The sequence below is a fragment of the Etheostoma cragini genome, chromosome 2 (assembly GCF_013103735.1).
Source record: "Etheostoma cragini isolate CJK2018 chromosome 2, CSU_Ecrag_1.0, whole genome shotgun sequence".
NCBI classification, from domain to species: Eukaryota; Metazoa; Chordata; class Actinopteri; order Perciformes; family Percidae; genus Etheostoma; species Etheostoma cragini.
Window position 1 is genome coordinate 13505887 of NC_048408.1, and position 25825 is coordinate 13531711.

A 25825-nucleotide genomic window follows, 5' to 3' on the forward strand; every position below is an offset into this window, starting at 1 on the left:
AAACACAACAACTGGTGGGGGGGTGGGGGATTGTGTGTATGTGAGGTTGAATGGGCCTGAATAAAACAACCATATTCGTGACCATGGCAACTGGCAAACTTAAGCTAACGGATACACTCAAACAGCGGGTCTTTGACAACAAACATCCTCCCCATAAACATGTAAACCAGGCCTATCTTCTCTAATGGGTGGGCAGCAGAGAAGGGTAGGGGTGACAGACCACCCACCAATGGATGTGATTATTTTCTGATAATGGATGAATATTAGAAAATGCAAGCAGTCTCGAGATGAAACAAGAAGCCGAACTGAATGACTTGTCCTGGTTTTAGACTTTAGTCTGATGTCTCAAAGAGAATCCTTGTCAGGATGTCTGGATTTACAAATCCCTGGTGTGCCATTGCCTCTAACCTTTGTGACTTGTTTACTGTGCATTTCCGTGCATTCAGTTGAAGTGATACTCCACCCAAAATCTGTCTTTTGAGTAATTACCCCATGTAGGCTTCAAACCTGACTTTAAAGATTTGTTGTGTTATTTTCCTGGAAAACACAGTCACAGTAACACTTTGATGTTTATTGTTCCATTGCTCACTGGATTTACACTGGAACGAATCATACATATGTTACACGTAGGCCTACACATATATAGAGTTTGACATTTTAGGAAATTCGCTTTACAGCTTATTTGCAGCGAACACAGCTAATTCACTTTCTTGCCTTGACTTTGATGAGAAGATCCATACAAATCTGTCTGACAAGTCTGTGTGTTAAATACAGAGCTGGAGCCAGAGGATTAGTTTAGCTTAGCAGAAGGAGAGGAAAGAGTTGTAATAAGCTTGCATGGCTCAGTCCAAAGTTCTACAATGTCTACTAACATATCTATAGCTCACAAAATTAACACTGTTATATCTCTTTTATTTAATCTTAAGAAAAACCAAAATATTAAAGGGCAGCAATATGTGTTTTAATGGAGGGTTTTGTGCTGTAATGTTATACAATCCTATCAATCTGTAGACTTAATGTTTTGCCAAAACATGGCTAAGTATGCTACTTGAGAGACCTGGGAGTGAGAAAACAAATTACAAACAGAAAACATCCCAACAGGACACACAAGCAGTCATTCCACTCACATTAACACAAAATATGTAGCCAATAAATGTTTTTGGAAGATTTGGTTGCAGTATATATAACTCAGTTTCTAAGCTATCAACTGTTAGCATCTATACGCTTTTGAATATAACATACATGCACATGTGCCCCACCAATAATTAGTTGCATGTGTGCGGGAATACCTGCGTTGCTGAAATGTCTGACTTAAGCTTTTCGTCAGCTAACTCACAAGTGGTCAAAGGGCGTGGCAGGGACAAATGTCATAGACAACAAGCTGCTGTAATTACCATCCTGACAGGATCACATACTGTACATACAGTGCAACATTTGTTTTTATGACTGATTCAACCTTTGTCTATGTTCTTTGTTTGCTTGCATCGCACTTAAATTCTGAGTGTGTCTCTGTGCATTATTTAGCCCATCCGACATTTTAGGCCCACAGCTGCAAGGTACAGGGTTTGGCTCATATCCGCTGCTGAGCTGGCAGTGGAGGGAGGGGTGTTGAAGGGTCTGGACTGTGAGGAGTCATAACAGCTCTCTTTCTGCTGTACTCTTCCACTGCTTCACTTTCCTCATACACAACTTCAGCGCTGTGTTTTCTTGCTTGTGTGGTTTTGTCTCTGGCTTTGGGGAGGGGTCTCTACGAATACTTCTGTAGTACGGAACTTCAAGACTCATATGCTGGACACTTCTTTTTGCAAAAATAAGCCATATTTCTTTCCTCCACACACACACACACACACACACACACACACACACACACACACACACACACACACACACACTGAGGCCCGTGATAGGTGGCATCCCCAAGGGTCATGACAGGTAATTTCCCCCAGGGGCTGTATGTCTATTTGTATTTAAGAACCAGCACTGGTAATGAGAGAAGGGCATGGTGGGCTAATCCGGACATGCTAGAATAAGTGTCACCTTCAGGACCACCGCAGCTTTGACTCAGCTCAGGCACTCGCTGGTTAATTCATGTTACACATCAGCTATTGTCCAAAACAGCCGGAGGGAAACATTCTTCAGTTGAGCAATGTTTTCCTCAGAAAACAATAGGCAGAACCACAGATATGCCCGGCTGTCTTTTAAGGGCTCTGTGAAAAGGAGGGCAATGAAGTTGTGTTTTTATGAGGGAACTGAAAGAGCAACAAGAGGGGAAACATGTATGTTGGGAAAGACAAAAACATGCTAAAACATGTTTATTTTTCCACACGTAGAGAGATCAATAGGACAACAGTGATAAGCAGAATTCATAGCATTTGTTTGCATTTTAAATCTTAAATTTAGTTCATAAAAGCTAACCCAAACCGTGTGCTGTGTGCTCATGCAATCCCATGATTCATCAGTTTCAGGGTTATAACTCAGTTCAGCTCTGTGATGGCCGCTGCCCTCAGCAGACTCAGAGAATTGCCCACAAACGCACAGCTGTTTTTAATCGGTAACTCAGCACCGATGGCTGACCTACATTCTGGGGCTTGCACGTCTTTGAACCCCTGGCCCTGCCAGACTGGCCATGGCGGAAGTTAGAAAGAATGAGGGAGAAAAACAATAGGCAGGAGAGGCTCGAGAGAGCAAAAGAAACAACAGGGGGATAAGAAAAAGAGAAAGACAGAGAAGAAAGACACATTTTTGCATTGTTTTTTGTCATACAGGATTGGGTAGGTATAGGTTTAACTCAGGTTGCATGGCGTGCATACGTGTTTAACGACAGAGTGTGTCAGAGAGCCAGAGCCCTGTGCGTGCCTGCAAATGTTTCCACAGCCCCAAAGTGCAGCTGTGCACACCTAAAAAAGAACAGAAGGGGAAAAAAGAGCTCATAAAAACCTCCTGACTGTCAATTTTCTGGCTCTCTGGATGGACTTGTTACGTGTGGAAAATCCTCATTTTTCAAAATTGCTTTTCTTTGTCAACACCCTGCTGTCTATCAAACTTTCATAAAGTTCTGTTGCCTGCATCTAAAGGAGTTCCCCCTTTCATTACGGCTGGAGTGCATCTAGCTAGCATTCCTTGCATGCAGAGGAGGGGTACAGCAGAGTGCCAGGGGTCCCCTGGTAATGACTCATGGCAGAGATCCCTATCCACTCCCACTTGCAAACAGGACCTGGGTCAGGCAGAGAGGGTGGGCAGGCAGGGGGCGGGTGGGTGTGTTGCATGGGAGAAAGAAGAAGAGGTGGGAGGGTGGGTGGGTGTGTGGTGGTGGATTTGCAGAAAAATGCTGCAAAAACAAAAACCTTTAGCTTTAACTTTTACGCACACTTCTGCGGAAGAGAAAGGAACTGGAAGTGGGTCACTGTGTCTCAGGACTCCAGAAAAAAAGAAAGAAAATAGAGAGCACCACCAGAGCGGGGAAGAAGGGAAAACTGAGAGAGAGAGTCAGTGGTGGACTAAAGCCAGAAAGGAATTCACTGGATTGAAATGTGCAGCAACAAATCTGCAAGGCAGGGAAAAGAAGTCAGACACCATATTACTTGTCTGTTTTACTGTGAGTCCCAGTGAGAGAAAATAACATGCTGTATCAATGATGTTTGCAAAAGCGTTACTCACAGGCACACTTTCATCTTGCCTCGCCAAAAGCAGGTGTGACACAGAAAAGTGCGAGCTTCAAAAACTGTTTGCATTTTAGTGCAAAGCGGGCATGTTTCAATATCAGACAGTCATTTCCATAGATACCATATCGACAGTTTTTCACCAATCTTTATATCTCGCCAGATGCCATGGAAATAAATGGAAAGAGTTGAATTCACAGAACAAAAAAAAAGCATGTTTATATGCTGTGATTCCAAATATGGCAATAGGACTTGAATCAGTTTGTGCAACTGTGTCGTTGAACTCAAATAACATACAGATGGTGAGACGGACACGTTGCAGACATACACTAGGAACCAGTTTTTCTGATCGTGCTGTGCCTTTTGCTGACTGGCCTGCAGCAGTCAGTGGTGCAACTCGGCTTGGTACGCTTGTTATCCTGTTTGTTCCTCTCTGAGCTCTGATGGTCCTCTGGGTTCCTCTTGTTTTTGTGCCGGACGGAAACAAAAGCCCCATAGTAGAATCAGCAGCACCAAACACTGAAGAAAGACATCAAGTTCCTTTGGAGGTAGTGGAATCAACAATGGGGTAATGGGAGGAACTGTACTGATATGACATACAGAACATAACACAACAAAACGTATACATGATTTTTTACTTCTCTGTGTTTTCATATTCATCTTTCAAATCCATGCCCCCATTCTTTACTCCTCTTTGAATCAATGTTGTTCAAAACTGTGGTTATTCTAGCCAGAGTTCTGTGGATAATTTATTTGAAAAGGGCAGAAGGGTTGAATGTGATCCAAATTGGGGGTTTCATCTCCATTCTCTTTGATCTGTTCTATTTTTCCAGTGCTCACCATCGTAAACCACTGTTGTTTGTGTCACTGCCGTGTGCATATTTAAGCAAGCGCATCAGAAATAAACTGAAGGGGTGGCGTCCAAAAGTAGCATATATCCTAGTGCCGATTTGAACTCCCGTTTATTACACATTGCTTTCTGTTTATGCATGTACATTTGCATGTGTTGCTGCCAAACAAACATGTACATGTTTTTTCTCTCATTACTCATTACTGTTACCGGTTATTATTTTCACCAAACTACATTTTGTTGTTACATTTCGGAATCATTTTACAGTGATGCATCTGACGTCTTGTCAGCGGCATGTGAGAAAAACATAGATGAGCTTACTTAAGGAGGCACGTGGCTCATGTGTTAATCCTTTTTGACTTGCAAGTAAAAACCTAAGTCTGTGGAACATAATATACAACATGTTGGCTGTGTTCTTTGGTCATGATACTTTGATGTGAAGCTTTGGATTTCAGGTGGTAGCGCAAGGTAACCTGATGCAAGTCTTTTCATATGATGTTTTGGTCGTTTCACTCAACGGCATGATAATCATGTTTGATAGCAGGGGCTTGAGTGTGTGTGTGTGTGTGTGTGTGTGTGTGTGTGCGCATGTGTGTGCGCATGTGTGTCAAGGTCTCCACTACCCTCATTAAGTTGACTATGGATGACTTGCCAGGACTTGTCATGGACCTCTATTTGGCCTGTGGTTCCAGACTGTGTGTGTGTGTGTGTGTGTGTGTGTGTGTGTGTGTGTGTGTGTGTGTGTGTGTGTGTGTGTGTGTGTGCATGTGCATGTGCGCATGCTGAGTGGGCCGGGATCTTTCAGTTTAATCTGCTGTCAAAGAGAGGAACAGGAAAGTAGTGGTGCAAAACAACCTGTCGATCATGTGTGCTTTCTCTCTGAGCGTAAATCAGTATTTGCCTCATTACATTATGTTTGCATCAACTGTGTTTACATAGAAACAATACTTTGGTACAAAAAAAGAAGGCAAGCAGGGGTAAAATGAAATGGCAGAACAGGAAGCTGTTTGTGTCGCTGAGAAGTTTGTGCACAAACAGCAGATCTTTACTGCCAGCTCATTATTTAGCAGAGTCAGCATGTGCTGTCTTTCCAACAGATAGTGACTCACATACTACAATTGCCTCTGTGAAACCAAATATCACACTGATTGGCCACACATCAGCGAAAATACTAACAGTGTATATTGCATGATAGATTGAGTTAAGGATGACACATCATAAAATAGAACGACGTGTAAGCAATAAGGCCTGCTGTGTCTGTGTAATGTCATACACAGCACTGCATTGTGTTTGGTTTGAGTGTCGTTGATGTAGGGCTGTACCACGGCACATAATGACAGATGTTTGTAGCCGGATTAGTCCTGTGATTCTTCAACAAACATCAGAGAAATAGTTTTGTGTATCTGCTTCCTTGCAGTTTTGTTTGACAGTTGTAAAATATGCTATTAGCACAAGGACAGCTGATTTACAATGCTGATGATAACACACTGCATTCACACTTCAAACACAGAGGCCAATGAGACTGATCCAGTGACTTTGTCAGACTTAATCAGTGACAGCTGGTGGAGGATCTTCTAGGGGGCAAATGAAGGCCTCGTGCTGGATGTCAGGTATCATTGGCAGGCACTTGATTGATGGGACAAGTGATGACAAGGTATCTGAGTAAGTTTTAAAGCACCTGAAAATGTGTTTTCTTTACAACATTACATGGTTTAAGCAATTATCAAAATAATGTCATTCAACAAGAGATAAGCACTCACAACGATCTGCTTTATCAGGATTGTATGGGTGTGGTTAAATCAGAGTTGATTGACAATGACATCTCCCTGCCAACACAGACAACAAACCTAAACAGAAACATTTTGCTTACTAGAGAGTAAACTATTCATTATCTATGATAAAGGACATTGGTCCCCATCCATTTTGGCTTCTGACCTCTTAAAATGAAACAAAGTCTACTTGTGAACCTTCAGCAGAGGATTTATGAGTGGTCAACATGAGTACTGAACTATTTGACGTTGTTTCATTTGAAGGAATTTTTAGAGCACTGAGGAGGTCAAAGTATACAGAATTTCACAAGAAAAACTAATTTGATTTCGGATGTAGCCTTCTTTCTAATAAGAGGATGGGTGAGGATCCCAGACAAAGAGGATCCTAAGAGTTTTTTTTTGAGAGGATATCGCAGACAAATACAAATATATAAATATCTCATGTGAAAACAAGTATTCTCAAGTTTGACAGATAATATTGTATTCCTGTGGTACCCTATTTCTTAAAATAAGAAGCTGATTAGAAAAACAGATGTTTAGGGTCTTTAAGCAATACAGTCACTATGGAAAAACAAGATCAGGAAATGTTGAAGTAGATTTTGACAACCAAAATGTCATTGTGTTTTGAACTTCTGAAGATCTCTGGTTAGGTGTCTCAGTAAATAAAGAACCTGTGGCTTTGTATGTTGTTCAGTATCAAGTTAAATGCAATGCCAATTGGGGCCTTGAAAAGGGCCCATGGAGAATTATCATAAAGAGAATAGGAGCACACTGGCTTTTTAGGTTTATTACACAAACACGTTTTCAGAGGCAGAAAAAAAGTAAAAGATGGTAGTGAAGTGGTAGTGGTGGAGTAATTCATTGCTCCTTATTGTGCTGCTCAGATATATGGAATTCTTCTCTCCCCTTTGGGGATGCATCTTGCACTTTGCTGTCATTTACAGTGGCATTTTTAAATGTCATATCATGTCCACAAGGCACAGGATGTGACTTGACTATGTGGTAAAAGCAGGCAGATGCGTGTTGTTTTTGCAACACCAGATTACTTTGCATTTCCCGGCAATGGCATTGGCAAATTATTAAGCTTTGGTGGTTGATTTGTGGACTTTATGTTTGGCATTTAAAGAGAAAAGGGAAGTTTAAAGTACTATGACTTGTGTTTTTATCAGCTTTCCAGAGTGACATCACTGTAAAGACGTATGATGGGCAGTTTCAAAATAACGCAGCAACCACAGGAAACATTCCTTACTGTCTTATAAGGGTTTATATTTTTGACTACTCTGTCAAAGTCCACACTATAAACTCTTGGGTTGGGTCCGGGCCTGCATCTAATCTCCAACAAAACAACCTGTGTTTTCGTCCCCCATGCTGTCATAGAGCATCCATTGTGTGTGCTGCAAAGACGTGACTGTCAGCTGTACATGACAGCGGACGTTTCTGTACAAGCACCTACAGTATGTTGGTTGTGCAAGTGAGATATTTTCAGAAGATGGAACAAAGAGGAAACACACTAATGTTTGTTACACAAAAATGCATTTTATATCAACACGTTAATAAACAATACTACCACTGGTGAGTGTGGATATAACAAAGTCATAGTATCATAACTAAGTTTACAATCCTACATTATTAGTAGTTTACTGAATGCAGCAACCTGTTGGTAATATAAAGGTCTGTCACAAGTTACAAAGCTCTCTCCTTTGCTTTGTGGAAAGCATAAAATAAATCACTATGTGCAAAGAAAAGATTTAATGGTTGTAACCATGTCTTTTGAACCACTTATACACCTCCTGGATCAGGAGGATTCAATACCAATTAAATCTCACCTAAACTGTCCCTTTACTCAGTTCTCCAAATCTCTTTCAATAAATATAAGGTATCATATGTAAACTTGCTTGGAGATTCATGCTTCTCATCAACCATCTATTTTACTTAATGCATTTGTGGATGTGTTGCTGCTGCTTTGTAGCTACACCCCTTCTGTGGGTTGAAAGGGGGGATGACTCTGATGTGAGATAAGAGAGAGGGAGATGCTAGGGAGAGAGAGAGAGAGAGAGAGAGAGCGAGAGAGAGACACATGCTGCAAGGCCACATCTTACATACTGAATGCCAGTTTGCAGTTTCTTCTGGGAGAAGCTATAAAGTAATTAGCAGAAGTAATTACTGCATACATCACATGGTCTAACCTCACCATGGAGAGGAAAACAAAATAATAAAATGAGTTTCATTTTGAGTATCCTCCATACTACATATAGTTTACAAAGTTGCATAACAAATTGGGCTGGTTGAAAATGTCTGGATGGATATTCGTATATTATTTATACATCATTTTTGAAGGTAAACACTGTATCTTTCTTAATATACCACAGCATAGAGCATTTATGTATTTATTTTCACTGAAGTAAAAAGATAACTTCCCTTGCTCATTAACATTTGCTACGGATTTGTTGCTCTTGTGTGTGTGCCTGTGTGTGGGTGTGCTAAGGGGGTCAGAGGAAGTGTATTTTGTCACATTGTGTCATTGAGCAAACAAGTTGACCAAACATCTTCTCTTTAATACGTAGTAAAAATACAGTAACTCAGGGTACAGCTGTAATATTGTCTCACAAGAAAGACTACTGATCTATTTTATTCCAATGTTAGTACACATTTCAAATTTAAGAGTAATGGAAAGCTAAGAGTTTTTTTTTAATCTACTTTTAGCTCCCATTTAAGTCCTTCACTTTAGGTTTTTAGTGCAGGTCTACTAACAGTGTTGAAAAATAATTCCTTGCATGTTCCTGTCTGTATGTTGGTCATTGACATGGTATGCAATATTGTGTGGTTAACAACCAGTTACCACCCATTGCTGCTTTAGCACAATATCTCTCAGGGGCTAACCCACCCTCTTATGTAGAAGTGCTCCCTTTAATCCAGATAGTACAATGGGTTTGCTAGAAGAGCTGATGTAATCTTGAGCCAATCTGGGCCACTGGAAACAGAAACAAATTCAGCAAGACGGGCGTTTCACACTAGTTTGTCAAAAATATGCAAGACTGTACGGCTGCAGCCTGGAGCCTCCCACCTGGTGCCGTCCCTGGGCTACTACTTTTTAAAATAAAAGCTTGCGTCTTGTCCATTATGTCTTTGTACTTGTGTTCTGGGGGTTTACTTTTGCAATAATACGTTTCAAATAAAGAACCACTTCCATTCCATTCCAAGATGGTGTCATGGGAGTTTATTATTATTTTATTATTATTTAAGGTTTTATAAATTGTGTGCTTTATTAAATTATGAAATGAAATGTAAGTGGCCCCCTCATGCTGGTGGTGCCATAATCTCACATGAGGCTGTTTTTTGCAATTATGAAGCAATAAATGTTCCTTTCTGAAATTGGGTAGTAAGGGATAGAAAAGACAAATAATGATGATTAGATGAGTGAAGATTAACATGTTTGAAATAAAGTGCAGTTGTGTTAGTATTGCTTTCACTTTAACAACAAAACTGTAACTGTTTGCCAGAGTCTTACTAAGCAGTGGTGCTATTTTCCTATGATAGGTCACTTAACCGACCTCAGGGCCTAAGTGCAGAAAAAAGGCTCAAAAAACAGAAGCCTGTAGTCTATTGCCCTCTAGTGACTAAAAGACACAAACTTTATTGATGAGCTTGCTGTATTTGTATAGTACGTTCTCAAGTATCTTGAAGGTTTTGGCTGTAATTTGGATCAAGACACATGCCAGCCAATGTAGTAATATGACAGCTGTTCATCTTCTCAAACAATTTATAATGTGCTAGGTAGGCTACCTCGACAGAGGGGTAACAGTGAACCGAACGGAGCGGAGTGGTACTGATGCCATCAACAACTTTTCACAATAGAAATGCAAAAAAGAAAAGTTCTACTATGAAACTAATTCAATTGAACCGGACTGTCAGTTATAGAGTTCTCGCGTTAGACTTGAGTCTCTATTTTCTGGAGTCGTGACTTGACTTGGACTTGCACACTGATGACTTGGACTTGAGGATTTATGAAATCGGATTCAAGCATTCAAATAGGACAGTCCTTTTCAAATAGGACTTGGAAGTTGGAGGAAGATTCTGACTACTTTTATTGGTAATAGGCAGTGATAGAGTACTCGTCCTGGTCTCAAGTCCGACTTGAGTAGATGTTCCCTGGACTCGTGACTTGACTCAGATTCAAACTCAGGTAGCCTGATGATTTGACTCTGACTCTTTTTTGGTGACTCGAGACTTGACAGTTGGGAACTCGACTACTGCACTGCAAAGAGTAGACTCAAACTAACCCACCACGATGTTAGCTAGAATAGTTCGTTTAACAAAATATTAAGAATTCTTTTGAAGCCGTCTCCAATTTTAAACCACTCGGTTTAAAATATGCTATGAAATATGACAGAAAGTTGATGACTGATTTAACAGCTGATTGGTTCACAATCGACTCAACATGATTACGTTTTATGTAAACTTTTTATTGTTTTTGAATCTGAGGGATTTTAACTGCTATTTGTCTGATTTAAAGTCGTATTCTGTACAGAACACATGTTTGGCTGATAGTAACTTTAAGAAGTCAGAGAGACTGAATCTGTTCAGATCAGGGATCATCTACAGTGTGTTGTTAATTAAAATCAGCAACAGATTGCATGTAGAGCATTTTGACAGCTACACTGTCATAATTAAAACAACTGTAGACTGTGTACAAGCTGATGTGTGGGCCTGATAACATTTTATTAAATTGGAATTGCACCACAGTGTTTCTGTGACTTCCTGGTCAGCCTGAAGGCTGTTGGAAACAGCTGGAAACTGTCTGACTTTAGCGTGGCTTTTTGTCACCGCCCGTGCTACTGCCGCCTGCTCTCGTCCACTTTACAGGCGAGGCGCAGTTCATCTCGAACAAGCCTAATGAAAGCTCAGATGGGCTCATCTGGTAACCTCCACTTTCTCTGTTTTGCCCACCCATGGGAGAAAGACATTATGGCTTTCAAATGAGCAAAGTGTCAGTTGGTTAAGGCCACGCCTCCACCCTCCACCTTGACCCCCCCTCTCTTCTCTTCAAGAACTACAGACACCGAAATGGCACATACTAAGGAAAGCTCATTGTGGGACTGGCTCTAATGGCTGTAATTCTGCACCAAGACTGAATTTTGGGAAAGAGACTTCAGATATGGTATCAGGGGACCGCTAAAGTCTATATAAAAGCATCCAAAGAGCATCATGTCATGGGACCTTTAACTAAGATCTAACCCAATTGTTCTTCCAGATATTGATTTAGATTTTCATTAGCCTACGTTTAATGTTAATTACATTCTAAAGAGGCCTGCACAAACAAATCAGCAGTGAGCAAAAACGGTTTGTTCATTTGACCTTTGTGTACAACAACCGGTATGTCAAATATTGCGGTTCCGTTTCACTAGAATTAAAAAACGCACAATTGTTGCGATTTTTATGATGAGCAGTAGTTGCAAAAGTGTGCCGTGTTGAGGCGTCTCTGTGGGGCTGTTGCTGGGAGCTCCGGCCAATCAATGCCGCAGTGCTCCCATACAAGTACTTCATGGGCTGGAGAAACATGACATCATGCACAGCTCCGACCCTCTCTACGAACACAAAGAGTACAACATTTTTATTTTACTACTGAAAACCCCAGTCGACAACAGATCCGTCTACACTGTGATACTCCGCGGTCCCATCCATAAAATACACCGGGACCTGGCCCTGGTGCTCCGGTGTGCAGCGGAGTCTGGGAGGGGCATCCGTCCGTCGTCCGTCCGGGCAATGGCGGATGGGGATGCCACCGTGTCTGTGGAGTGGGGCAGTGGTGATGGGTGCTTAGCAAAATAACATTCCACTTGTGCATACACGTTTTCTCTGTTACGCTTGGTACACAGCTCTCGCCATGGATCCAGAGAAAACGTTGACGTTCTGCTTCGGGCTGAAGAATGAGGAGGTAATGCACTGCACAGCTTTCCTTTGATAAACACTGCTGCTGACAGCTGGGCTTCAGTTGTTCTGCAGAGCATCATGCTTCCCTCCGTCTGTGTTGTTGTTGACAAACAGTTACCTCAACTTGTTCTGTACCGATCTGTCTTTCCATTTCTCCATCTTGACTTTTTGTGTCTTTTAATATAATTCTCAAGGACAAGATGTGCATTGATTGCACCACTGCAGCAGATGTTTTTGTGTGTGTGTGTGTGCGTGTGTGTGTGTGTGTAGTAAAGTCAGGTATTGGTTAGGTAAATCTCCAAAATAGTATGGGTATATTCAACAAATATTTTTAAATGTAGGCTGCTGGAAGGTCACTTAACTTAAATTCTAAATTGTGAGGGATACCCCACACATACAGCCAACTTTCTCTGTGAATATTAAAGGAATGCTGTTGATTTCTGTTGTAGTTCTGTAGTAGATTCCTTGCATAGCTGACAAATTCTGCCATAATGCACCAAGGATTTAGCTCTGATTTATGAAGCTGTGATCAGAAGAGCTTTAACTGCCAAACCCTTAAAGCCTAATAAATCTAATATACAGCTGCTTGTCCAGCAGAAGAACACCATACTGCTGATTCAGTACTCTGCCAGCCTCACACTGAGGATGATGTTTTGGCTTCCTTCTATTGAAAGTACTCAAAGAGACATCTCAGCCAGTCATTTTGACGACAGGTGGCAGAGAAAGTCCATAAACTAGCATGTTCGTCCCAGGTTTCATGTCATCTGTGTGTGTGTGTGTGTGTGTGTGTGTGTGTGTGTGTGTTTGTTTGTTTGTGTGTGCGTGCGTTTGTGTGTGTGCGTGTGTGTGTGTGTGTGTGTGTGAGACCATGGGACCCCAGAGTTTTAAATCATTTTGTGGTTAGTCTGTGGTCTCTGGGAAAGTCTGAATGATAACTTCACACCCATGTGCGTGTACTTGTGCCGTGTGGTGGGCTCACCACAGGAATTCCGGTCCCTCTTGAAACCCTCAGACCTTTTCTAACTGTATAAAAGCTTCCTTATAAACCAACTGAGGTTAAATTTGAGAGTAAGTTATGCAGCATGACTCTTCTGTTGGGTTTTGATGTGGCACACTATTTAGTGGACACACACACTGTTTGCAGGACCAAACATAAAAGCATCTTGAAGCAAACAGGTTAATGTCAGTAGAGATGTTACAGATGAACCAGGACTCCTGCAGGAGAGCTCTGTATTAAACCTCACTATTTTTTTGGTACCCACTGAAATATCTCTGACTGCCAAGCATCCAGTGCTGGAATGCTCGCTTGGATTTATACTATCAGATACATTCTGATTTAAATGATAATTTTGCAGGCTTGTTTATATTTTGTAAAGGCAAAGCTGTTGTCTGGCTTTTTACAACCAGATTTCAGCAGTTTGGTTTCTTTTGTTAAATAAATTAAAAATGTTTAATAAAAAAAACATGTTTATCTTGTTTATGTGGTATTTAAGTAGTGTATGTAAATGTACCAAGTTATAATCACACTGCCTGTGAAGATCCTGTGTTAACGGACACGTAGCAGGGCAGAAACTAATTATCAGTTGATCCAAAGCTCTGCCTGGATGTCCTTGGTATGACAATGCTCTTTCCCCCAAAGTATAATGCAATGTTGTATTGTGCAACATTGATAAACCTGTGGATGCATTAGGTGTTAAAAAAGCGCCTACTATGCGCAGTTGTGCATGATATACTACAGTAAATAGGAATGTCTCCAGGATGACTAACAGCTACTATTGTCATTTGTACAGCCTCAGGGCAGTGCCTGGAGGTAGCTGCTGGCTGAATTTGGACTCATTGTAATTTTGTACTTTCTTAATAGACATAGATGTAATTCTGAACCTGTTCATAGCTCTGTGTGCACTGGCATGTATGCATGTGCACACACTGCAGCCAACATTGTTCCCTATGCTGAGTACATAACCAGCAGCCAGTTAGCAAAAGCAATCTCATTTACATGGCTCATTTAAAGCCCCCAGTGTCTCTACATCCAGCAGCACACACAGGCATGTTTTCTTATTACTCAAAGTGGGCCTGAGTGACATTTACAAAGGCGTGAGCAACCCCCAGATCATTTTTAAATCTGCACCGTTACAGAATTGCATTTAAGTAGATAGTATATATTATTATTTCCGCTGCAGATACCATTTGGACTCAAATCATTATATATACATTAGCTAATGGTGACTAATTGCTAACACCCATCCTTATAGATAGGCCAGCCTTTGTGATTGTTGTAGGTTTCATTGCCTGCTGAGGTGCTAAAAATAATCCCAAAAGGAAAATGTATATTTAAAAAAAATGACTAGATGCTTTTGATACATGTGACTGCTTTTAGTGTCAAACAAAGATGCCAACCATTTGCTGATTCCAGCTTCTCAAATGTAAGAATGTACTGTTTTTACTCATAAAGAAAAAAGAAAATGAAATATTGTAATAATTTGTGCAGACAAGACAAGCAATCTGAACATGTCACCTTGGGATTTGAGAATGCTTGTCGGGTGATTTTCCTCTATTTTTTCTGACATTTTCAAGACCGAACATGACCATTTGCATGCGTGTGTGCGTTTGAAAGAAAAAGCGAGACTGTCGGGAATTTGGTCCCTTCTGTCTGCTATCTAAACCCACAGAGGAGAAATAGGTTTTGTCAAAAAGCCTTTGACCTTCCCAGCTCTTTGAAGAGCCAGGAGTGTAGGGTAACCAGCGTCGTCTGACTTTGGTGGTCTTTTGTTTTATTAATTTGATTGTGAGTATCCTTTGTTTCGTGTGAAACAGGTGCCCTTGTCAGTTTTAACATCTGTCAATCTTTTGTTTGTTCTTGCTATTTTCATCACAGACTTTCTCTCTCTCTCTCTACTGCTCCTTCTTAACCATTGTGCCTCTCTGTCTTTTAACAGATGACCATGTCCCTGCAGGGGCTGGACGGGACTGAAACTGCTACAGTAAGGAGCTCTACCTTCAACCACAACTAAACATTCGATATCACTGGATAATATAACACACTGTAAAGGAGTTACAAAAATGCCTCCAAGCGTAACCACGGTGATTGCTATGGCAATGCATTATTTATTGTTAGCACTTCTCAGTCTCATGTGTGGTAACTATGTACATAACAAGTTTAATACCCTTTTCTTGCTGCATTATTATTGCGGTTCATGGATTTTATGCTGTGTCAAAAATATGTGATTAAATGTCTGCGTTTAGTTCTTCGCTTGTTTCTCTCCCTCATACTGATTTGCTAATGATTAAGATGGAACTGTAACATTCACAGAGGTCTTTCCATTTATCTGTTTAGGTGGCTGTTTCTCAGCAGGAGCCTGACCTGAGGACAGTTAATAAGGTGTGAGGTTTTTTAAAGTAAAAATCTTGGCCTTCAGCTGCCAACATGCATACTGTCATCTCAAAAAATAATCTTAAAGCTGCACTTATTACTGTTTGTATTAAAGGTGCAGTAGGTAAGACTTATTAAACAAACATGTCCTATTTGCTGAAACTGACTCTATGTTTGAGTATAACCACATGAAGCAGGTAATTCCGTCTCAGGTTTGTTTTCACCCGAGCTGAGTACAAACCCCCCAGACGTTACCTAGAATGAGACAAGGGAGAGGTATGCACCAGATTGAATAGGAAGGGATGAGGGGAGGGTGTAAGGGAGGATGAAGGGATGTGAGGATAGGATGAGGTAGGAAGGAGAAGAAATGAAAGATGGGTTGAGAAATCTGAGACAAACAGAGCAGGACGTGTGTAACAGGGAGAAGTAGACTGGGCAGTTTATTAGAGGTGTGGTTGAAGCCTGGCTCTGGTCCTGAACCTAAGTTAACTAATTCACTTCATTTGGTACAGCGTCAGTCTCATATCAATGCTGTTATTAGCTGCAGCAGGCCGCTGAGTTCAGCAAAAAGCTCTTATAATGCCACTGCACAGCATCAAACAGCAGGAGGACAAAGGTACTGACTACTTGTTGAGCATGTAGCAGCTACAAAGCCTGATATTTTCCTCAGGTGGAGACCAAAACAGACGTCATACAACAGCAGTGAATATTGGACTTGGATATTTGTCAGGTATTTAGAGACATGACTCCAAATGTCCACCACGGTATAGTGAAAATATCTTAGTTTATTTACGGCATATTGTACAGCTAAATCAGGATTAAAATCAGATTAAGATTTCAACTGCCTCTTGTGGTCTTCATCAGCAGATGGTAGTTTGCTCAGTTGTCATGGAGATGCCTCACGACTTATGTCAGGTGATAACAAGTAGTCGTAAATATTTTGTCAAAGTACTTTTGTGAGGGTCTAGAATTAATAATCAAGCTCGTCCTTTCGTCCGTCAAAGGAAGTGTCTTTGCCATACCATCCATTACAACTTTATCTCTGCAGTTTAATTATTTTCCCTGTGGTGATACGTGCTGTGGTGTTTTGTCCACTAGGTGGTGAAGCATGACGGGGGTTCTGGTAGCCAGTCTGTTGTCAGTCCCTACTGTCCTGGTGTAAATGACACTCCAGGTTACCTGTGTGAAACGGGGCACTGCTGCGGAGAGACAGGCTGCTGTACCTACTACTATGAACTCTGGTGTGAGTTAACTGACTCTACCTGACATTTTGGGCTTTCCCCTCTCCATACACATTCATTTTCATTGTTGTCATTTTGTCATTTGTTTAATTTGAACTCAAACTAAAATTCAAACTAAGATACTGCCATGGTCAAATATTTAACATAAACACTAGGAGGCACCAAACAACACCCTGCATGTTACAGAGCTATCTAGATAAATCTGATCATTGGAAAATCACTTGACATCTGAAACCATGTTTTTCTTGGTGAGACAATCAGCATCATATAATATTGTACATTTACAGAGAATGTTAAGTGTTAAGTAATGGGTTATGTTGAAATCAAAGGATTTTTCCTTTGCTCCTACAACTGTAACCACTGCATTCAGACTTTTGACATTTCTAACTATACATAACTATGGAGGAAAAGCATATTTTTTTAAACTAAAATTAATTACCTACCTCAAATATGTTGTTTGAAAGTTGATATCATGGTCAAACCAATGCAAACAAAGCTCATAAATAAATCTAACATCGTATGGTATGCTTTGGAAAATGTGCAGCAGTAATGTAAAAACATTACAAATTCTTTTCATAAATATGTTGGGTTCATTTCCTGTTCTCTGCAGGGTTCTGGCTGCTGTGGACAATGCTGATCCTCTTCAGCTGTTTCTGTGCTTACCGCCACCGCCGGGCCAAGCTGAGGATCCAACAGCAGCAGAGGCAGAGGGAGATCAATCTGATCGCCTATAACGGAGCCTGCAACTACCCTTCCTCAATGCTGGACCTCAGTAGGTTTATTTTTGTTATTTAATTTCACATATCTATATTTTTACTTTTCTTAATCTTTAAAAACATGCTTCAAGGAAATCAATTTTCCAGAACGTATGTTTTGGTTTCCTTTATTGTGTTGGTATCCTGAGGAAAAAGAGAATTTTAACACTAGTGTATCTCCGCTCAGATACTATATGTCTGGAATTTTAAATTTGTATTTGTATCCCCATTAGTTATCTCAGCAACAACTAATCTTTCTGATGTCCATTCAAAGAAAGTACTGAACAGTATACACAACAAATACTTCACACCCATACAGTACATATTATGGTCAATGCAGTCATCTCCACTCATTAAGACAGTTTTACACCATGCAGATGAAAAAAACTAAACTCTAAATAATGAACATGTATTACATGTATTAAGTAGAACATCAATTAACCATTAAATAAAGCATCCATGCTACAAAGAAATTTCATTAAAAAAAAAGGCTGAATCATTTTGTAGTAGCAGTTGGGCACTGTAATTTTTAACAAATATCACCAAAACAATTAGGATATGGTGCACACGATGGACTAAAAAGGTTTAAGGAATTTAAAGCCCTCGAGAGCGTAATGTTTAATTTCATCTTCTTAGCTATAAAGTCATTAAGACATGCCTACGCGTTTGATTAGGCCTCCATCAGGGCAAGTACAAAATGGCCGCCCTAGCTGTCCTGATGAAACGCGTAGGCATGTTTTATTGACTTTGTAGCCAAGAAGATATTGGAGGCTTTTAAAACATTACCTTCTCTAGTGCCTCAGATTCCTTCAACCTTTCTTTTTAAAGTAGTAGGATACTCAAACTGAAAAGCACCAGTGGAACACTTTGCACTAGAGCCCGACCGATATATCGGTAGGACAATGTTATCTGCCAATATTGGACATTTCTAATCTGATCTATCGGCATTAATAATGGCCGATTAAAAAATAAAAAAATTTAAAAAATGACTACAAATAACCAGTATTAGGGAAATCTGTTTGTGTTTTGTTACGCGTTTTTGGATATGTATATACTGTATATTGGAATATCAGACCTTTAAATAACCAAAAAATCAAACTCAAAATCCTTTATCAGTTGGGCTCTACTTTATACACACCCAAGCAGCACTCCATAAAGACTTTGTTGTGACTGAGCATTTGCTAGACCATTTTAAGTCAGAGATGAATACACACTTTGTTGGTTAGTTAGTAGTGTGTATGTGGGATTGACTCAAAATAAAATAGAGTGCCCATATTAATAAGGGAACATGTGAGACAGTGCAACAATGGAGGTCTATGGCACGGAGGACATGCTATATCAGGCTTTAGATTGACAGGCAGTACTTGTTCGTAGGTTGAACTCATTGTTGGTTTGTGTCTTTTCATATGATTTATTGACATTAAGAAAAGTATAACATGCTGTATCTCCAGTCTTGTCCTTTTAAGTAGCAGACTGCACTGTGACATATTTTTTGTCACAGGTTTTCTGGCTTCCTTCAAGTTGCCCTCCTACGAGGAGGTGGCGGCGCAGCCCAGCACCCCTCCTCCACCCTACAGCTCCGTCTTCGCCCTGCAGGGAGGTGCCATGGGGGGTCCTAGCTCCTCTTACCCCCATCATCTCCAGCCCCGTCACCCCTGCCCTCCCTATCTGGGCCCCGGTCCCAGTGGCCTGACTTCCTCCCAGAGCTCTGACAACTACACTAGCTGCTCGTGCGAGTCATGCTCCCTCACCTCCCCCTCCAGCACCTCCTTCTCTGTCCAGGTGACAGACGAGACATATGACAGCAGCCACATCTCCACACCAAGTGAAGCAGGGGGAGACTATGCCGTCATGCCAAGGGTTGCGGCCAACTACACACCAACTTTTCCCATGACACCTCCGTTACAAGTTCCCCCTGATGTCATACCCACGGCCACTCCAGATGTCATACCCGTGCAAAGACTGTCCTCCAATGGCAAAGAAGGAGTCTCGTCTTCAGCTCCACCTCTCTCTCTTCCTTTACACTCTCGTCGTTCACACCCTTCTCGCCTCCCACTTTCTCCTCTCATTCTGCTACATTCCCTGCCTCCTGGTCAAATCCATCCTCTTGTCCTCTCAGACCCACTTGGAGCTGTGGCCGTTCGGAGGGAGAAAGACGAGGAAGAGGCCCGGCCTCGTGGTCCAACCCCCAGGCCCTCTCTGTATCCCCCTAAACAGGCTCTCTTTTCCTCAAACATGGCAGTTTCCACACATTGCAACAACAGAGAGGAGCAAAAACAAGAAAAAGAAGAGGAGGAAGAGGAAGATGAGGAGGAGGATCATTTCCGGCATCGACGGCTAACAGGTGACTCGGGCATTGAGGTATGTCGTTGCCACGTGAAGAGAGAGGAACAAGAGGAAGAGGAACTACCAATGGGACATTCTGGGAAAGGAAGGAAGGCTGTGAAGGAAGAGGAGAGGGAAGACATGCTGCATGACAGCGTGGACTGTTCCCTCCGAGGGAAGGCTGCTGTTCGGTCACCACTCCTGGACGTCTGCGGCCACGTCTCTTCGTCCTCCAGTATCATCCAGAAGACAGGCAAGGCCATCTTCACTGTTGAGTCCCCGTAAGCTGACAGCCTGTGAGATGTTGTCAAACAAGTGGGAAAAGTGAGATATTAATGCTCGATAGCATCTTCATAGATCAAGGCTAGTAGGTGGGAAGTGAAATCACTGAAGAAAAGTCTTGCAGCTCTTACTATGGTTGGGGGCAGGATGACTAATGTATCCTCTTGTTTTCTCTTTATTTAAATGAGAAACTCCAAGAGAGACCGACACCTGAAAGTCCTATTTTGTAGGTAATTTATTTATAGTTTGGGAGACAGCATATTTTCTCCTCTAAAGGGATGAAATTGCCAATGAATTGCTCTTTCGCTGTCTCCATTTTCCAACATGCTCACCAAATCCATTTTTACCAGTGGATCGGTGAAAACATGTCCCTCTATTGTTTACTTTTCATCTCTCTCTTATTTACATGATGCAAAATTGCTAAAAAAAAGTATTTTAGCTCCTTGAAATGAAAAACCCAGCTCAGTGGTTCCCAACATGTGACAACAAATAAAATGGAGGGGTTGTGATGATAAACTGGATGAGAAAGAAGAAACATAGTTCTGCTAAATCTTCTAAGTTCTCTAATCTTTACAGTTTTACCTCTTTGAACATTTAAAAAGAAATTGAAATGAAACAGTCTGAGATGCGAAAATCAATCTTTAGTTGACCAGCTCACAGCATCCTGACATATGCAATGTGTGTGGGGTCGCAGAAAACAAAGAGGTTGGGAACTGCTGTCTGATTAACCATATTAATAAATCATCCTAGCAGTAGTGAACAAGACTGTTTATCATTGACTGACAACTTTTTCAATTGAAAACAATTATATTCTTGGGGTGTACATGAAGAAAAAACACTAAACAATTCATTTTCAAAAGAGCAGCTCTAACTAAGTGTGTCTGGATTCTATCTTTTGAAGAAGTTCTGACAACTGGACATATGGTTCGAGGTCAAAGGACTAAACAGTGACCTTTTGTTTTTGTTGTTAGGTGAATTCTTGCTTTCACCAGCCTATTTCCCTCTGTTTTAGAGGAAATAAGAAGGGAGCTATTATGACTGATTCAAGAAGTGTTTTATACATTGTGTCTTATTTTGCTCCCATAAGGGGTGCAAACATTATTTATAATGTGTGGGTGGCAAAGCTTTAGAATGGTCTTATGATTATACATTGTTGTTCCAGACTGTTACATGATTATACTGTATAATGAACTGACTGTTTGACCTAGGATTTAATGTGCTTGAACATGTTGCTGGTTGGTCGTTACTGTTTTTGCAAGGCAGTGGAAGTCTGATTCCAACGTCCAACCGTTGACTTTTTACAAGGCACAAACTTTAAGCCTAATCTCAGCACTGATAATGAATGTAACAGGTTATGCATTGCAACAAAAGGATACACTGAAATTGTTTACGGAGAGTTGTTATACAGCATGACGCTTGACGGAAAACCTCTGATAAAGTGTCCAAAACTGCAGCAAGGCAATACAATCTGCCAGATGTGGGCTTTGACATGACACTTTGAAATGAAGTGCCCATTGTAATGTCTGTCCGAGTCAAGTAATGCTTTTAAAGATATGAAGAGATTTTAAAGGTATAAATGTAGGGAGTGCAGGTTTAAAGTCCGAGTAATGCCTCTTTTATTATTGCTGTGACTAAACATGGGGAGTTGGACAGCTTTTCTCTAAATGTATCCCGATTGATCCTGTTTTTATTTGTGTGAAATCCTCAGTTGATGTCCAGTTGTACAATATCTGCCAGTAGAGAATAGCCTCAGCGGGAGGTCCATACCATTTTGATTAATGCTCTGCACTTATGTGGAGTAAGTCGATCCTAATCTTAGCAGTGGATATGGCACACGTGTAATTCTCACAAAATGTTCCGAAGCACAGAATAAGATTTAGAAAAAGAGCGTCTCAATCACATTTTGTACATGTGTGTTTTTTTGTAGTTATTGTGACACAAATGCCTCTATAGCTCATTGACTAGAGGCCACTTTGTTGTGTCCTTGGCTCAGAGCAAAGCCAACTTAATTGTCTAGCTTTCAACTCATTTATAGTTCTGGGGACAAAAAACCTTACCTGGGTTCAGCTCTATAATACCTTTTATTTGTCGTAGATGAATCGTGTGTGTGTAATGCGAAGTTTAGTTTTGTTATGAAGGTCATTTTGACATTCCCTGATCATTTACGTTCTAAGATATGTGCATTGACTCACAGAGGTGACCCTTGCTGACAGAGTGTGGTCACCCTCTGAACAAATCAACATAAAAGCCTTCTGGCTATTGTACATTGTTTGGCTAAAGACTGGACAGTTGTTATTGTCTTTGATTAGTTCTAGCTAGGTTATGTTCATGAAAGTACATGACGCCTAGGTGAAAATAGACTTTCTGTCTGGCATTCTATAGTTTACTGCTGCTATGCGAGTGTGTGTGTGTTTTCTGTAAACTGTGTATAGTCCCACATCAAATGGGCATACATTTTCTAGCCGTGCTTAGCAGTCTCTTTATAAAATATACACAGTACGCGGTACACGGTACACAAATAGTATTTAGCAATAGTATTCACACTTTTTTTTCCTTACTCTAGTTAATGCTGGTAAATAGGAAATTGACTGTTGTGAAAAATACATTTACCTCTGTATAACTGATCCGTGAGCTGTGCTGGGCAGAGACCCTTGATTGTACATAACACTGCATTTTAAATGCCTTTGGTTTAAGGTTTCTCCCAAATGTAAACTCAGATTATCTGGTTTTGTAGTAGCCCCAGTTTCAGCTCTCATGTGTTGTCATTACATTGGGTTTACAGTGCTAATCATTCATGTTCTTGAAATACATTTTTTAACTTTTAGGTTTAAAATGTAAATGCAGCATTCTGAATCTGGTCTTTATACATTTTTATGATATTTTAAGTTTGGACATAAAACATGAAACAACATTCAGTCATATGTATTTCTTGAGTCATAATAGGCAATATACATAGGGAATGAAGTTAAAACTTTTTTGTACAGCAACATAACAGTGGCTAGATGGAAAGAGTTGTCCTTTCTGATTCTGAAAGTGTTGTTAAATGACCTTATTGAGTTTTGGGGTATTTATTTTTTAAACAGATGGGTAGCTCTGTGAATCAAATGCAGTGATGGAATATACCTAAAGTACATTTACTCAAGTACTCAAGTACATTTTTCATGCCACTTTCTTCTTCTACTCCGCTTTTCAGAGAGAAATAGTGTACTGTTTATTTCCCTACATAATCTGACAGCTTTAGTTACTAGTTACTTTACACACACACAACACATGTAGTTTATAAAATATGTTTTATTAATTAAACTACCCATCAACGCATGGGCCTACAAGTACATCTTAAATGATAAGCCGATTAAACACTTAGTTTCCAGTTTCAAAAATGTAATGACTTTTCTGCATTTTTTTATCACATTTTCTTAATGATACTTACATACTTTTACTTAAGTAACATTTTCAATGCACTTTTACTTGTAACAGAGTATTTTTACAGTGTGGTATTGGTACTATTACTAAAGTAATGAATCTCGATACTTATTCCACCACTGCTCGAATGTAATTGAAACACATAAGAAGCACAAAGGGGCTAGTTTTACCCCAGCTCTGATTTTTACATTGAAGCCAAACTGATCTGAGTTCAGTGTATAAAACTAGTTTGATTTATTTTGCCTTGTGAGCAGCTAGTACGTACAGACAAAATACCCAAACTCTACTCTCGTTGCCACAGAAGGCAAAGGCCTGATATAAGACTGTTACCTCGCTCGAGTTTTGACTGCAAAGGACTGTTCTTCAACTTATCAAGATAGTATTTACTCTATATTTGTACTCACTTTAATTTTGTAATGCCAAGATTTGAAGAATTGAAAATAAATAAACGCAGAGCCCACGTTGGTATGGTCGAACTGGTTTACCACGTAAAAAACAAAAACATCCATTCCTGTTGATTCAGGGTTACTCACGACTGTTTGTTTCCCGGGAAACGAAAAGTGTTCTCCTTTTTACTCTTGCAGCTACGAGACAGCTAGATTTATAGAAGTATCTATACGTGATTGTACGTGAAATAGTTCAGAGTAAAATTGCTACAAAATGTGATGTTCTTTGAGGGTATCCTTGTGCACTTCTACCTGCAGCTCTTCAGTGTGTTGTACACATGTGTGAGAGGGTAATCGTCGGCCTTGTTGTTGTGGTGTTCTTTGTTGCTTATTATGAGGCCAAAGTTGATTGTTGTTGGTATTTGTTAACATGATATGTGTCAATATAATTATCCAAACATTTTTATGTCATCATGAATAGCAAGTTGATTTTGTATCTTTGTGTATAGCATAGAGATTTCTGATGCATACTCTGATGTAAATTACAAACAATGAGATTCTCTCACACTTTTTTTAGATACTTGTTTGATGGCACATATCCTGGTGCTTTTTTCCCTCTCCAGAAGGTAGGGTTGTATTTCCGTTTCTTCTGTTTAAGGTTGTTTTTCATTGATGCTCATTGGGAATTCTATCTTGCTGGACAGAGACATATGCGCTACTTTATTCAACACAAATTGTGGATTTTGTGTCAAAATAAATGCTAACAAGTGCTACCAAATACATGTCTGTACTTTTGTAAACATTATCTTTAGTTGTAGTTGCCTGGGGTACAAGCAATATTTTGCTTTGAAGTATAGCAAAAGCACTTATTTAAGCAGGGAATGAGCTAAAAACACCCACTCATGAGTAGCGCTCAGTGACAGTGACTCAGGATGAATCATCAGACTGCACTCACTCTAAAGGCTTCATCTTTTTAGCAGTAAACTTGCAAAGAAATGAGTTTGAAATATGTGATTGTGTGTATTTTGACAGCACTGTGTATCAGTGAGGACAATCATAACATGCAGTATGAGAACATCTGCAGGCTGTAGTTGTCATGCATGCTTGTACTATATCGACTTGCCTTGACAAGATGCAATGTTCTTCTTACTTTGATGAGATGAGCAGAACAGAAAAAGTCCAAGAAGTTGCTGTCCCACAATAAATATGACTTATTACCAAGACTGAATGACCAACCAGGCAATGTGGGCATCTGCCTTGGGTTCCCACAACTATACAGGGGTGCACAAAAGCTCCAGAATTAAATGTATACAGAATATTGAAGCCTTCTATGCAGATGGTCCCTGTGTCTAAATGTTTTTTCAAGACATTATTTTAGCCTCAAACACGCATATTCCTAAATCAATACTAGTTTAGTCAAATTACCATACAGGAAAGCTGAAGCAGAAAGACCAGAAAATTTGCACAGATTGCACAGAGAGTGGAACAAACTGGGGTTTAATATATTTTTTTAACCAAGATTATTACAAGCCTGTGTCATGTCATAGACTATAATCTGAATAGATAGTACCAGTAGCTCCCTTGGAGGGGACAAAACTATCCAGAACACAGTGTAAAAAATGCATAGCACTCCAACATTTAACTGAGCATCATAAGTTTGTAGGCATTTAACTCAAAAGACAGTTTGCTGCTACTAAATACCAAGGGCACCTAAATGCTAATTGGCCACAACCAAACCTTGCTGCGTGTGTTTTCAGCGCCATCTGGTGGTGTAAATGTGGATGACAAAAATACTTCAATATGGATAATTAGGTTTTGTCATGTTCACAACAAG

The 25825-nt window shown here is 40.3% G+C and overlaps 1 protein-coding gene across 1 annotated transcript; it reads left to right on the forward strand.

The window, feature by feature from the left end:
- Positions 1-11811: 11811 nt before the first annotated feature.
- LOC117960189 (proline-, glutamic acid- and leucine-rich protein 1-like) lies at positions 11812-22984 on the forward strand. The gene is made up of 6 exons (XM_034897887.1): positions 11812-12213; positions 15146-15190; positions 15544-15588; positions 16678-16822; positions 17431-17592; positions 19077-22984. Exons 1-6 carry the CDS (start codon positions 12163-12165, stop codon positions 20183-20185), a joined length of 1557 nt encoding a protein of 518 aa, XP_034753778.1. The 5' UTR covers positions 11812-12162; the 3' UTR covers positions 20186-22984.
- The last annotated feature ends 2841 nt before the right edge of the window (positions 22985-25825 follow it).

What these genes read in the sequence shown, in the direction of transcription:
- LOC117960189 (XM_034897887.1), top strand. Translation starts at nt 12,163, where the DNA reads ATGGATCCAGAGAAAACGTTGACGTTCTGCTTCGGGCTGAAGAATGAG. An exon ending in ACGGGACTGAAACTGCTACA is followed by an intron (nt 15,191 to 15,543) that starts GTAAGGAGCTCT and finishes TTATCTGTTTAG; the next exon opens with GTGGCTGTTTCTCAGCAGGA. An exon ending in CTACTACTATGAACTCTGGT is followed by an intron (nt 16,823 to 17,430) that starts GTGAGTTAACTG and finishes TGTTCTCTGCAG; the next exon opens with GGTTCTGGCTGCTGTGGACA.